Source organism: Bicyclus anynana, chromosome 17 (genome assembly GCF_947172395.1).
Source record: "Bicyclus anynana chromosome 17, ilBicAnyn1.1, whole genome shotgun sequence".
In the NCBI taxonomy this organism is placed as follows: Eukaryota; Metazoa; Arthropoda; class Insecta; order Lepidoptera; family Nymphalidae; genus Bicyclus; species Bicyclus anynana.
Genome location: NC_069099.1, coordinates 6278018 through 6294577, shown reverse-complemented (window position 1 = coordinate 6294577; position 16560 = coordinate 6278018). Strand labels below are relative to the sequence as shown.

At 34.2% G+C, this 16560-nt stretch overlaps 2 protein-coding genes across 4 annotated transcripts in view; one reads left to right on the top strand and one right to left on the bottom strand.

Moving 5' to 3' along the window:
* Positions 1–892: 892 nt before the first annotated feature.
* Positions 893–13733, top strand: LOC112052448 (titin homolog). Its single transcript, XM_024091532.2, has 5 exons — positions 893–1401; positions 4666–4742; positions 5549–5728; positions 6033–6076; positions 6162–13733. The coding sequence occupies exons 1-5, from the start codon at positions 1229–1231 to the stop codon at positions 12138–12140; spliced, it is 6453 nt and encodes a 2150-aa protein (XP_023947300.2). The 5' UTR covers positions 893–1228; the 3' UTR covers positions 12141–13733.
* LOC112052444 (synaptic vesicle glycoprotein 2C) overlaps positions 13725–16560 on the bottom strand; it is a 74438-nt gene continuing 71602 nt past the window's right edge. For all 3 annotated transcript variants that reach the window (XM_052886577.1, XM_052886575.1, XM_052886576.1), the window contains exon 11: positions 13725–15963. In XM_052886577.1, the coding sequence (XP_052742537.1) occupies positions 15780–15963 (184 nt within the window). In that variant the 3' untranslated portion in view covers positions 13725–15779. The remainder of the gene's footprint in view (positions 15964–16560) is intronic.

The following is a 16560-nucleotide window of genomic DNA, read 5'->3' as shown; positions in this document are numbered from 1 at the left end:
TATATACGTAATTCGACGCTCATTTTATACTTATGGGTATATATTATAATTGGTGTAGTTCTCTATCTGCTCACATGATGGTGCTAAGCGGAGATGGCATCTGAGGACTCTATACTCAATGTACTCTATTATGAATGTACAATGAATGTACAATGAATATATATTCAATGTACTCTATGACTCACACATCGAAAATATTTAACGCCAACAAATATATTACGCTGTGTCCTTACTCTACAACTATAAATTTAAATCGTTATACACTAAATCGTAAATTACACACGTGTAATTTTAACACAATGAAACATCGATTCCATAAACGCAGTTTTTATAAACGCGTCAGATTGTGATCTTGATCGTAAATTTTTGATAGAAGAGTTAAAAATGTTAAAACATCTAGCTAGGCAGGTCCTATGGTAATTAGTCTGAACTTTGACCGGATATAATAAACTCTCTACAAAAAAATGTCTAGGTTTTGTTGCCATAAAAAATTCATTATATAGACTATAAAACTCACTAGTGTCACTTTTATCATAGAGCTTAAGCCCGATTGCAAAGAGGATATCTTCTGTCTTCATACAAGGATTGTTTTGCTTCAAGAGTCGCATCAAAAGTTTCATCGTTAAATGTAATAATAATTTTAAGAATTTCAGAATTACCATTTTTTCTTTTTGGTATAATAAAAATAATGACATAGGAAATGTATGCAAAATAATTTAAAAAATTGCATAATAATATTTAGTAGTGGCAATGAATTGATTTAAAATCAATTTTATTGTGTTGGTAACTGCTGACGCTGTACTTTTATGCTTTTCCGGTTTGGTTGTTTATTAACTTTTATTAAAACTCTACCAAAAAATACACAAAGTACATATATTTTTAAAAACTATAATAGTAAATTTGTATTTTACAAAACAGTTGTATTATAAAATATCTTCAAAAGATATAATAAGACATAATATTCAGTGCTACCACCTTGACTGGTCTATGAAATTATTTCGTACGCAGTCGGTGAATTTATTTACAAGTTCTATTTTGCCACTATTTTGACAATCAAAGAACACAGTTCATCGGATTTTATATAATTTATTATATTAATCAAGCGAAGTGTTATAGTTAATACTCATATGCTTCGGTAAATGTTATGGTAACATCCACTCGACCTATAATAACTATATGTTGAAGTATGGTCGTGCGTGTCGCTTAAAAGTCTGAATGTAAAGTAGTGATGAGTGAACAGAGTGAAATAAGTTATTTGGACGGGGATATAGTATGGGTGAAGCTGGGCTCTTGCTTCTGGCCCGGCGAGGTGGTGGGTCCTGAAAAGTTGCCGCCAGATTTGTTACCATCCTTCCGGAAGCCCCCTATTGCTGTTGTGAAGTTCTTTAATGAAGATTCATAGTAAGTTTACAATGTTTATAACCTAGCTATTGCCGCTTTAGTAATAAAAAAAGGCACTAAATAAGAATGTTATGCCATGTTTACACTCTTTGTTGTGAACTTTTATTTAGATCTTGTATGCAAAGAACTTGCTTATGTGTTAGTCATTAACATTAGATAAATAATAGGTGCTGTTGTTTCAGAAATGTAGTACAGGTACAGCACCCATAATAATTCAGAAGCTCAGCTAATTTCCTTTTGCGGAGTTCACTATTTCTAATTATGAGACAGGGATATTAGATCAATTACTTATTTGAATGTGAATTCTTAAACCTGTGTCATATAAGAAATACATAAAATTATAAATACATCACATCACATTAATATTATAAAGGCGAAAGTTTGTGTGTATGTTTGTTCCTCCTTTATGCTGCGCCTACTGAAGCATTTTGGATCCATCATCATGAAAAATCCGTGGATCTCTCAGGATTTGTGTAACACTGTCCACTATACTAATAGCATTAACAACTGAGTCTTAGGGCCATAAATCATTTCTCTATATCTATCTCGCTTGCACTTATGGGTCTTATGGAGCCGTCTAGTGAAGGGTGTAACAATGAAAGACATATTATCGATAAGTAAAGTTTATTATCGTATCTTGTTCACAAAATTAAAAAAATTAACAATATTTGATTTAATATAATACATATTTCATATTATATAATTATTAACTAAATAAAATTAATCTTCATCTGAGTCTTCATCATCAGAATCTTCGTCTTCTGCCAAATTTATTATATATTAGTATCCATAGTGCGCAACGAGTAACACATGAATGTATTTATTTAATTGCAGTAAACACATTTATAGCAAAAAAAATACGCAATGCAATTACATTAGAAACCGACCAATCAGAATCGTCCAAATCATTATTGACTCATCATTAGCACGTGCGCAGGTAGCCGTTTATCGATAATTAGGGTGCGCAGGTAGGCGCGCTGCACATTCCTATCTTTTTTGACTTTTATGACCGGACGACTCAGATGATAATGCGCATACTATAGTTACAAATAATTATATCACCATTGCCTTTTACCAACAGGTCGTCAACCCAACCTCTTGTTAAAAAGCATCAATTTTGCACATTTGTATCCTGTAAAAGATTACTTTTTTCATGAGAGATGCTTGCTGCGCTCTATTTATATTCCTATTTTCTGCCTGTGTTTTAAACTGCAATGGAATCTTTTTTCTATAAACATTGCTTTTTATTTGTATTTTAACTGGTTTGTCTAAAATCAATCATTAATATTTGCATGGGACAAGATATTAACAAACGGATCAGGGAGGCAATGCTTCCCTTGGGCCGTTAGCTTTCGCACACATTGAGTTTCAAACTTCTTTTCAACCTTATTTTGTTGCCAACCTAGGACTTCTACTCAGGTCCTCAAAATCAGAACTCGGAAGACACATGCAAGACACTAACAACTAGACTAATGTGCCTTAATGATTGTAGTCTGATATTTATCTAATTATTATAACAGAGACCAATGGCTTAACAACCACCTTCCCAACTCCAGACTAAGAAACATTCCATATCCTATAAGGAGGGAGACTTGGCCCTGGAGTGGATAAATTAAGGCCTGTCCATGAAATGGCACTGTAGATTTTAAATAAGCTAACAACAATGGTCCACCATATGTTGACGACACAAAACAGTCCTCAATCAAAGTCCTATAATAAATTAGTGTTGCTAGAGCATTCCCCGGAATGGTTTTGAACCTATGACCTCTGAGGGTCATGCACCTCTAACTTTTCTATCATGTGTAATTTAAGAAATTAAATATCACATGTCTCAAGAAGTGAAGGAGGAAACCTGAGAACTTACTTCGTTTCTATGCAACAGTCTTTCTTGATGAATACTGTTTACCACCAAATAAATTAAAGATGAAGGTAGGAAACGCATGCAAGGTTTATATATAAAATGCTAAATAAAATATATTAACCATATCTAATAGGGATGATGACAGTTTTTTAAATTGTATATAAATTAAGAGTATACTAATAGTAAAGCAATTTTGTAAAAGGAACAGGGTATCTGTGATCATTACTTTCGGAGCTACAGGGATTTAAAGAGACAGATTTGCGGCGCTGCTGCGGATCCCTGAAAAATGCCCCATACAAAATGGCTCGAAATAATGATGTCATAGGCAATGTAATGATCGTTAGATTTGTATGTTGTTCAAACAAAATTACTAATATCTTTGTTATTTGTGCGTTTATGATTATAGTTCATATATTAAAAAATGTCACATTTAATGTAAGGAAGCTAAAACTGTATAAATTTTCATCTAATTACGATAAAATATTTTTAATAGTTTTTGAAATTTTATAATCTCATTTATTTTGCAAATATCCAGACAATATTTGCTTTTTATGTATAAATTAGTTAACATTGCCCCTATTTACCCGAATGTATCATAAAAATCAATATATTCAAACCTAGTCATCATCCCCATTGTTCTAAGCTTATTAATCAAATTTATTTTCAATAATTTAAGAACATGTTAATTATAATTATTATTAGGTGTGAAATACCTAGTGATTTATACCCTAATCTTTAATGTGTTTGTTGGTAAACAGTATTTATCAAGAAAGGCTGTAGTATAGGTATGTGAAGTTTGCCAATCCTCATTAGGCCAGCGTTAGTAGCGAGGCGTTCAGTTGTAAAGCCTTCCAAACACCATGGTTCCAAGCTGCATTCATGGCACTGCAGCTGTAACTTGCCACTATGCATATAAGAAATAATTTTTTAAAATCTGTATACAATTTTTAAATATATAGTTACAGTAACATTCAATTTTAGTGTAGTTATACCCTTATTTTAATAATAGTCTCATTCATTATCATCACAAGCCATGTTTGGTTCAGTGTTGAACGCAAGTCTCCTATCTGAATGAGAGGGGTTAGGTTAATTTAATCCACCACGCTAACAATGCAGATTGGCAGACTTTACACACAGAGAGAATTAAGAAAATTCTCAGGTTTCCTCAGTGTGTTTTTTCTCCACCTTTTGAGACACATTATATTTAATAGCTGAAAAGTTACAGGTGCATGCACCAAACTGGATTCAAACCTGCACCCTCTGAATCAAAGGCGAGAAGGAGATCATATTTACTGGGCTATCACAGCTTTTAATAGTCTTATCACATCCAAATTCAGCAAGTAAATGGGTATTTAAGTGTTTATAATTTGCAAATAGTATAAAAACTATTTTTTCTATTTCAGTGAATATGTCAAGAATTTAAACAGCATTTTTCATTACAACTGCAGCCGCAAGAATGAATTTATCAATAAAGGGCTATGTAAGTTCCAACCATATCCTTGCTAATAGATTTATGAATTTACATACTTAATCCTACTTCCTGTTAATATTATAAACATGAAAGTTTGTATGGATGTATGTTTGTTTCACTGTTTGTTACTCTTAAATGTTGCTACTACTGTAGTGGTTTGGTTGAAATTTAAAATGGAAATAGAATTTACCCTGGATTAATACATAGGGTACTTTTAACCCGAAAAAATTCATAGTTCCCGCGGGGTTTGTGGAGAATTGAATATCACGTGGATGAAGTCGCGGGCAGCCGCTAGTGATTATTATTTCTTTTTTATCAAAATACAAATTTTAAAGCGGAAATACCGCTATCTCTATCCAGCCAGTGTAATACCGGGAGTTGGGATGAAAGAGATGAGCCGGTGTCAAATCTGTCGTTCGTTGTCTATTTCTCCCTAATTAGCCGCATGCTGGCCAGTGGCCTACAGGTAGTAATAAATAATTTTCGCTTGAAACAAAAGTAGGAAGTAAACCAAATAGTTTGCTTGTGCCATGAATATGCAGTCTATAAAATTGACTGGACGTAATCTCTTTCATCACATTGGGGCAAAAGAGATGGGACTGGGACAACTTTGTCACCATTGGAAAACATTTTGTCTATTTCTCTTCATGTTAGCACTACTGAATGATGTGCTAGAATGTTGAGTGTTCAACCAGTGCAACTGGCTACTTGAGTAGTGAGAATTAAAAATAATCCCTCTTGTAAAGTAGCTGAAATCGGCATTTTATTATTTTGAATGCTGAAATTAATATTTTTGGTAATTATTTTTGTTGCAGATATGTATAGAACAAAACATGGTCCCATGGAGAAGTTTCCAGAAGATGTCATAAGAGCTGAGACAGCTGTAGGAGGTGATATTGCCATCTTAACTCGGGATGAGTTTCAAGAAACCAAGAAAGAAAGCTATGCTGGCTTATTTGGTGATCCAAAGAAAACTCCTTTGTCTAGTAAAAAAGGTACTTAAATCTACACTTTAATGAGAGTAGAAAACTGATGTCAGCGCTTTTCTAAACTTTTGCTTTGTTCCTTGATTGTTCTATTAAGTGCTGCTGTTTTATATTTAAATAATATTTGACATATTAAATATTACCAATTATTAGTCACAAAACTGTTAAAAGTGGGTACTACAATTTATTGTCTGTGATTTGAAGCTTCAAATGAAGAAATAATATTAGTACAATAAAAAGAATAAAATAAAACATGGACATCTATTTTAATTAATTACGATATTGCATTATAGATCTCATTTTTTTTTTGCAGGAAAAGGTTCATCAGATCAGAAGTTGTCAACACCTATGAAAAAGGTCGGTTGTAAAATAATCATAATTTGAGATTGATTCATTGACACTACTGCATGAGTTTTAATAAGTTTTTTTTTATTATTTACAGCTTCAAGGGAAGACAAATTATAAAGTACATATATTGTTACAAGGGTCAAAAACTCCATCTCAAAATCAACCTGCAGAAAGTGTTTCAACACCTTCTACCAGTCGCGCCGGTTCTGAACCACCAGAGACACAGGATAAACCAGTTGAAAATAAAATTGATGAAGTAGACAAGCCTGAGAAACCTGAATTACCCTTCACTCCTTCTGTGCCAAGCACTCCTACAATGTCAGGGGCTGGACAATATGCATGCCATGCTTGCCAATTTACTACAACACGTTTAAATGTGTTAATTCTACATAATAAAACACACAGTATTTCATATACTCCATATACACCATCTCCAATAAAAAAGAAAGTTATTCATAAAACACCAAAATCTACTCCTGTTACCTCCAAGACACCAAAACCAAGAAAGCCACGGCAAGAAAAACCTGAAAAAGTACTCAAGAAGTCCCAAAGTAAAAAACGTGCTGCAGAAGCGGAATCTACTACTGAAGTTAAAAAGCCGAAAACTGATGAAGAGATTAAAAGTAGCCTTTTGGCTGACTGGGACGATGGAGATGAAGAATCAAATGATGAATCTGCTGCAATGGTGATGGCAAGATCACCGGAGGTTCCTGTAGCAGCAGAATCGCCAGCAGTTCCAACTCCTGCTGAATTGCCCAGGGCAGAGATTCCTGAGGAAACTCTGACGTTTTCGAAAAAGAAATTTGAATCTACTACTACTACGACCACTACTATTACTGCTACGACTACTAGTAGTACTACTGCTGCTGAAAAACCAGAATCTTCAAGTGACTCTAAATATGAATTTTGTGAGGATGAAGATTGGCCTGTTGAAGCTGATATTGGTAGAAAAATACCACGTGTGAAAAATCCATCTAAAAGAAAAAGTGAAACTAAAAGTATCAGTATTGATGATGATGAAATGGCAAGAGAAGTGGCAGAATTACTTAACAAAACAACTGTCCCAGAATTGCCATCGGCGCCTGAACCTTTGAAAGTAGAGGAAAATTTTCCGGAGCCTTCAATCGTCAAATCCCCCGATAAACAGTTAGAGAAACCACAAAATCTAAGTTCACCTGAAAAAAAAACCTCAAGTGACACTCCACCACCTAAAACAATATTTAAAACGAAGACATTTTTTCGGAGCCGACACTCAAGAAGTCAAGACGCAATAGGTAAATATGTAGCAGAACAGTTAAACGCTGCTGAAAGAATGGATTTGACAGAAAGTGAATTAAATGGTTCAGATGTAGTTTCTCCGCTTGAGATACGAATTTCGCCTCCAATTGAACATGTGAAAGTTGCTCGCTTAGCACCAAAAATTCAGTTAAAGAAAATGAAAGCTGAAGCTGCCCAACTCCGAGAAAAGGAAAAATATCATTTAGATAAGTTTAAAGAGGATTCAGTTTTCAACATTTATAATTCAAATCTGGAATCAACGAATATTCCCAATCAAGCTGAAGAAAAAGAAAACTCTGTTACATCATTAACAAGTGAAATTGAACAAAACATAATAACTAATAGAAAGCTCGAGAAAAGTGACGAAATATGTGTAAGTACAGATATACCTAAAGTACATAATACAGATAAAGAAGATATTAGTAATAAAAATTTAAACCCTGAAATAAACAAGACAACACAAAACAACGAAGAAGAATCTCTAATAGAGGATGAAAAGAGTAAAACAAATCTAGAAACTGATAATAATTCAGTAATAAAATTTAAGTCAAGTGATTTGGAAAAGTCATATGAACTCGAAAAGACATATGTGTCATATGAACATATTAATGAATCTACTGCGTCAGCTGTCGATGCACTGTTGAGTGTATCTCGGGAAACAGATAGAGTAACGAAAGTAATAAGTGATGATCCTCCTGAAGATTTGTTTGAAGAGGACATTAAAGACAACAGCAGTTTAAACGGCTTTAGTACAAGTTATCAACCTATTGATGAAAATAATGATAAAAATTTGATTTCAACAGGTTCAGAATGTGCTGTTGCACAGCCTAATACAAAACTAAATGTTGATACGACAGACGAGGAAAGTAATAATTTTTCGACCGTATTGCCAGAACCTAGCAATAATTCCGATTGTATTATTGATGTTCAGGACGCTCCTGTTGTAAATGAAAACCCAATTGAAGAGCTAAATGAAAACACAATTGAAGAGCTAAATGAAAACCCAATTGAAGAGATAATTGAGAACCCAATTGAAGAGATAAATGAAAACCCAATTGAAGAGCTAAATGAAAACCCAATTGAAGAGATAATTGAAAACCCAATTCAAGAGGTCAATGATAACACAATTGAAGAAGTAATTAAAAATCCAATTGAAGAAATAATAAAAAACCCTGTTAATGACGTAACCCATAGTTTACCTTCTAAAAATGATATTGATGAGGTAGGAAGTGATACAATAAACTTAAATAATGATATTGCAGACACCGTTTCGCTGCCTTCCAAAAATGAATCTGAGGGGCAAGCAAGCCATACTTTACTTTCTAAGATCGAAAATGAGGATGTTGTCGGCCATGTTTTGCCATCTGATAATGACACCATTCCAGACGTTGTTTCAAAAGATTTGAATGAATGTTATCCTTCAGATACTACCCTTTCAGAGTCGGATCTACAGATAGCTGAAGCACTTATTAATTTACCGACAACCACTCTTCATAAGAAATCATCCGTGAACCATATAGAAAACAATACTTTAATGGATGTAGCTTCGGAGGATATTCAACTTAATAATGAAAATTCGTTTAAAAATATTAGCAAACACGATATCATAGAAGATATAAATTCGGGTAGTATCACGTCACTCCAAGAGAATTTTCATACTGCATCTAATGATAATATAAAATCTCGGTTTGAGACGGAACAAGAGAAATGTGAAAATTTGAATGCTGCAAAATCTTTGGTGCAAATGTCTGAATCAATTGACCATAAGATAAAAATTCCTGATATTGAACAGCCAAATACTAAAGAAATATTGAGTATTCTTCGACATACTGAGGATGACGTTAACATGATTGGCGGAATGTCTACAAAATCTAGTCGTGAACTGATGACAAAAATCAATAGTGAAGTAGATCATAAAATTACCAACAATACGAACGAGTTTAAACAAAATTTATTGCCACAACAAAAGTCAATAGAATTTGATTCACGTTCGTCAAAACTATTGAAAATTTTGGAAGAGCCTTGTGTACCAAAAGTGTCGTCCATCAAAAAACAAGTTATCATGCCTGGAAAAGAAAAAATTTTAAACTTTGAAGTTGGAAAATCGATAGTAAAACCTAAACTTCAATCACCTAAACAAAAAATAATTATTCGTCGCACTGCTCCAAATAAAACTCTTCTAAATAATATTACTGAAGTATCAACTCCTGACAAAATTATTTTATCTCGTACAAGTAAGCCAGCACTAGATGGATCTCCTGTACAAACATACACAATACAGACTACGCCAGAGCCACCTCCGACAGGGGAAGGTAATACAATTATAATTCAACAAAAGATTAGAAAAATATCTAAACCAATGTCGAAACTACAAAAAATTAAGCCTCCACTCCAAACATCAGCCCTTAAATCTGTCATATCCATCCCAGAAAGTAAAAGAACACAAGAATTGAAAAAAGATGATTCTATATTTGATATAAATTCTATGCCGGTTGTTCTTTCCGATGATATTCTAACACCAGAAAGTATTGAAAAAATGCCTATAGTAATGACAGATGGTAATATAATAAGCCATTCAAATAATACCCCTAAAATTTTGAAAACCAAACAAGGCGTATTGGAAAATGAAAAAATGGCTATAAATGCGGTGCAGTCTACTAAATCAGAAATCAAAACTTTGTTGATGAATTCAAGTAATGAAGTTAGCAAAATTACTACACCTAACATACTAACTAAATCATCTAAGTTACGAGGTGCTAAGCCTATGCTAGTGATAGATAAGGTGACTGGAAAACAAAAAATCATCATGACAAAACCGGAACCCCCTGTGAAAGAAATTAAGCAACCACAAACTATAATACAGGCTGCGCCTCAAAGTAGTGCTAAGGGAGAAAAATTTATTATTTTACCTACGCAAAGTTCTCCTCGGCCTGGTAAAACACAAAAGATTGTTATAGACCCACAAACAGGAAAAGCGCACGTGCTCGTTGGAAAAGGAGCAGAAACACCCTTAAATGTATCGGATAACAAACCAGTTGCTGCCAAACTTTTACCACCCACACCTGATGTAAGTGCACCGGGTAATACTGTTATGATAATCACAAATGCTCAAGGTGCTCAATCTAGAATAGTTCTTACTCCTGAACACGAAAAAATTTTATTTCCTAATAAACAACAGAACGTACCTCAACTAAAAACGGTTACGCATCGTGTAACATCAGGCGCAAGTGCCGCTCAGAAAGCTACAACTATCCAAAATAAAACTCCAACACGGATTGTCTCTAAACAGAAAAGTGCTATTATTACTTCGAAAGGACAACTTATTGTTGGCGGTCGCATCGCTACCCCTACTCAAAATATAGCTCCAATGCCAGAAATAAGACCAGCTCCAAAGCGAATACTGGCAGCTGAACCCAAAAAACTAGTTCAAACTGTACAGAAAAATACACCAGAGCGTTTAATATTTTTACAACAGAAATCTGGAACGGTTATGCAGTTAACTGCTGCACAATTTGAACACTTACAAAGGACAGGGCAAATCATACAGAAAGCCGCACCTCAGGAGAAACACAAGGTCCAAAAATCAATTGCGATCCCTTCCAACGAAACAGTTGTTGTACCGGCTGGTCCGAAGCAGAGAGTTAGAAAATCTGTTAACGATGCGCCAACACCACCAAAAAAAGTAAAACACGAGATAGCCATAGCACCTTCAATCACAACGATAACTCCAATACCTGCTCTGACACCTCTGTCTAATACGTATCCTTCTGCTATAGCAAACGCCCCTAGTACACTTAGCAGTGCATCATCCACAAACTATTCAGACTTGGATAATATAGAAGAACTATTACCCTCAACAGCGATCGCAAAGCAAGATTCAAGGCTCGTACAACCAGAAATTCCCGCTCAAGCTCCTGCTCCTCTGTCAGACCCGGGACAACTGCTGGCAGTGCCCGGAGAACATTTCGGTGGTCCACCAGGATCATTTTATCTTTGCGTGGAAGAAAATGGAACCTTCACCGTAATAGATAACCGACCGTTAGTTCTCGAGAATAATCAGCTAGTGCCGATGCCAGAGCCGTTGCCAGTACTCGCTCAACCAGAGCGCAGAGATATTTTAGAAGCGGCACTAGCGAACAGTGACGTGTTTCATGCTGACACAGCAGGCGATAATGCACCAGATTTCAGGGACCTAAACGCTAACGTATCGGTTCACTGTCGCGTCTCTGAGACAAGTACGACACTCAATCAACCGATAATGACACCGGTTGAAGTGCCATCAAAAGTTGACAGTGAACCAGCGATGCCTTCTACTATAGAAGACGGATTAGCTGTGATCGGTGTGACGCCACTCACGGTGCCGACATCCCTCGAACTGCCGATCACGGTGACCGATCCGCGAATAGCACCTAAAACAACAGACCCTTTGAGTAATAACAATTACGGTGCACCATTATTGCCTTCGCCTAACACAGAAATGACTTTTGCAACGACAGAACAGATGGAAGTGTCTGTAGTTGGCCCGATATCAATGCCACTTCTTACGGAAGAAGATGCAGTTGGGAAGTCTATGCCTATTTTGACAGATGAGGTCGCGGATAGGACCATTTCTTCAGTAGAGTCCACTGTTGGATCGCCATCTTCGATCGATGTACGGGAGTCTGAGACTGAAGACAGTGCACAATGGTCTCGGCGTCTCTTGACTCCCTGTTCTGACACCTCGGAGACCTCAGCCGAAATCCCTTTACAACCAGTAATGCAATTATCCGCAAAGGACATTTCTCCCGATAGTTAAACCTAAATAAATACCCACTGTTTTACTTTGATGGATATTGGATATTGATGGATGAAATATTTCCGTGTTGAACTTGTTTGTGATCGATTTCGGCGACAGTTCACAAAATATTTATTAGTAGTGCTAATAATCTGATACTAAAAGTGCAATAGATTAAGTTTAAAAATATTTTTTTTCTTTTGATTTGTCTGAAAATCGTAACTGATGATTTATTACTTGGTAATGTAATAAATAAATGTTAGTGAAGTTTGTTTTGGAGAATTTTACTGGCGTTTTAAACGTGCAGGTGTAGATTGCTGTGTAAATATAATATATGAAATCAGATAAGAATTTATGTTGTATGTTCATAATGTACGGATTTCTCATTCAATCAAATATCAAATGCATTACTGCACAGAAATTAGAGTTAGAACTGTGATTGTAAAAATTGAATTATGTATTGTTGATTCCCAATTGTAATATATTATAGGTTAGGTATATTATAATATTTTTATAACGTTTAGCGATCTTTTAAGTAATAAATATTATAATTATCCTAATTTGAACGCAGTGGACGAGATAAACTGTTGTTTGTACCCGCATTTTGTTTTTGTGAAAATTATGTCAATCACAATCTTTTGGTTATGAGTTTTTTTTAATATAGCTAAATGTATACTATATATTAGTGTTATTTTTAAGCAAGTACAATATTTGTTGAATTAACATTCAATATTGTCAGAGGCACATAATGTTAATTTGTTTGAGTGATCTATGTCAGAATCTAGATCGATTATAAAAAAAAAACAGGCCAAGTACGTGTCAGGCCACGCGCAGTGTAGGGTTCCGTAGATGAAATTAGCACTTCAAACCCTTATAATGTACAAAAATACCGATAGCGATACTCCACACAACGGGATAGACGAATAAATAATTCATCCTTACTTTGCATTTAGGGTAAGTACCTCATTTTTTTTTCTTTTTCACTATTGACGTATATATACATACCAATGCCGAATTTCAGCTTTATAAATTTAACAATTTATCAACTTTACCTACATACTTAACCACGAGATGTGTACGAAATGTTCATGCTCAGAGTACGTTTTTAAGTATGTCAACTCTTTAAATGGCAATTGCTACTCAGCTGTTGATTTTCCTTTAAATTTTATTATATAATTCTATTTTTGATAATTATTTACGTATTTAGCTGGTAAATACAAAAATTAGCACTTAATACTTTACAAATGGATGCCTTAATGAAAAAAAATGTTAGCAAACACCCCGTATCTTTTAAAGACCCCTAGCCAACGATACCCCACACTATGGGATAGTCGAGTAAAAAAATTCAAGCCCACTTTGCATGTAGGGGAGGTACCTACCCTAAAAAAGTTTTTATTCTACGACTTCACATTTTAAATGTACATACTTATGCTATATTACAGCTTTCTAGTAGTATTAGTCACTGCGCTAAACCGCAGACAGACAGACGAACGCACAGACAGACAGACGGCGAAACTATAAGGGTTCCTTGTGGACTACGGAACCCTAAAAATGGCGCCTTTAGTATAATACTTCTGTGTATTTTAAGGTTTTAATAAATAAAACTTTATTCAATATCTTACTTTTATTTAAACCTTAATTTAAAGTAATTTAATACAATAAAATATGAAGTATCATTTTATTTTCCATTTCATATTACTTAATGCTTACGATATTTAAAATGTAGCTACTCAACAATAGTATCCTATTTGTTTTGAATGTACAAAAGATGTGTGTTGGCCGAACTGACCAAACTTCTAGTCCGCTATAAAGTTGCAATTCCCTGAACTGCCCCCTAGCCAAGTGGCATGTCGATTCTCTTTCTACAATTGCAAACGCTTGGAAAACTAGAAAAATGTATTGTTTTCATCGTAGACCGAAAAGTAAATAGACAGATAGCAAGTATCCATCGCACTTCTTACAAAAAAGACAAGCAAAACGATGGCCCAATCAAGAATAAACATTGAAAATTATATTTGCTTGAAATATTCTTATTTAATTTAATAAAATAATTAATTATTAATTCAATAAAATTATTAATTATTAATTTAATATAATTATTAATTTAATAAAATTATTAATTATTATTAATATAATAATTTAATAATTCAGTGTTGTGTTTATGTCAAAATCGTATATTTATGACTCATGACGACACGCCAATCAGTCGAAGTTTTTGCTGTCTGCGCTTTCAGTGCAAAGTAATGTATGTCGCTTGCAGCACTCTCAGACCAATATATAGAAAAATAGTCAAAGACAGCACTACTTAATCAAGCAGTTTTATTGCGTTAAGTTGCCAGGTAAAAATAATTGATGTACATTTAATATAGGTAGCTACACTACATGGAACAAAATATATAAAAACAACCATGTTATAATTTCAATAAAAGTTTTCTTTATTAACATATCTACGGAATCCTACTTTATGAATGTGTAACTTACACACTTGATCAGTTAATTTACAATCTATGAAAATAATTGCTCTTATTTAATTTATAAATTAAAAGCACATATTAAATTACAACAAAAGTATTGTACAAAATAATAATGATCAAATTATCTATCTACATATTTGACTTGTGCGATAAAAATGATATATATCTATTCTGTTTCTCACTTGAACATTAAACAATTCCACGTTAATAAACTATTAACAAAGAAAAATGAAATTTATTTATTACATGAGCAAAAAAGTTATATAATTTTGTATTAATATTTTTTTAATAATAAATTGTTTGAATTGGCCAAATACCTACCTATTTAATATGATTTTGTTATATTTCAAATAAAAAAAAAACAATTATACCTACAGCAGAAATACATTTACTTAACTTATTTATTTATTTTGTACAAATGTACCTAACTATTTAAATAAAAAAATATTTAAAATAGAATAATAATTTGTAGACAGAGACACTGTATGAAACATGCATTTTAAGAATAGGTAGGTACCTACAGTAGATAACAAAATTAGTAGTTAGAAACTACGTTCTACTCACGTTATTTTTTATTGCTAATGATATTTTTGGCATTAATAATAATATATTTATTAGATAATTCAGGTAAACCCCCGAACATATCTATAATAAAACCAGACTTGCTGTGCAATGTTTATCAACAAACAAAAATAAAAATGACCAAAATAAATCGCCAGTCATTTTACACCTAATAACAATTTTAAATTGCTTTTAGTGACATTAAAGTTGATTAATAAGCTTACAAAAAAATACATAATTTAAATATACCTATATAAACTCAGAGGTGACTGACTAACATAGTCATCTATCAACGCACAGCGCAAACCACTGGACGGATCGGGCTGAAAAAATCAATTCTACCCCCAAAAGGATGAAAGTTTGTATGAAACTTTGTCAGTCTTGCGGCGATTTGGCTGAAATTTAGAATTAAAATAGATTTTACTCTGGATTAACACACAGGCTACTTTTTATCCCAGAAAAATACATGGCTCCCGCTGGATTTGTGAAAAAGTGAATTCAACGTGGGCGTCCGATGAAATGACATGCGTTTTCTATCTTCACTTTTAAATTGTTTATGGATAAACATGGCGCACAGTTTGGCTTTAAATGTCCAGGATTTTTGAACGTGGAACGTTTTTATCCGTTATTGCAGTGCTTGTCGGGTAGTGTTGGGTAGGAAGAGGCACATGAGCCCGCCGCTGGCCAGCAGCACGGCGACTATGAACGTGGGCGCCGGGCAGTAGGTGTCGAGTAGCGCAGCAATCACCACGTTGCCGATGATGCCGCCCAGTCTGGCCGCTACCATGGATACCGCCACACCGGTTGCTCTGAAATTAACAACATAGTAATATTAATAATATAATAATAATTTATTTATTTCAAGCTTCAATAGGCTCATAATTGTGTTAGTAAAAATAGAATGTGTTAGTAACTTATAAACTATAGCAAACTTATTCTATTAAATATATCGTACTAGTAATATGTGTGTCACTGCCGCTCCAATCCATTTGACATGGAACAGCAGTGATTCACATATTTACAGTCCGACCTGCTCGCAATCATTGCAAGAATGCTGTTGGTGCCGCCCCGCACCCTACGCAACAAGGATCCACAACGTTTGCGCATTGTGGCGTAAAAACAGTCAACACGCGCATCCGCGAACATCCCCGATGCGCTACAAAAGCGGGGCAACCCCATCAGCACCCTGAATGCGTTGTTGTATTGTACACGGAGAGCGTTATAAGATTTTTGAGAGTATTTTATTGAGCTTATCCCCAAACTACTTAATACTTATCCACTTCGAATAGGCCTACATAGACCGTTACTAAGTAAATTTAAATTTAGTCTTTCTGTAACCATTTTTATGATTAATTACCATTATCATGGATTTGAATCTGTAACATTCACTATGTAATGCTTAGTGT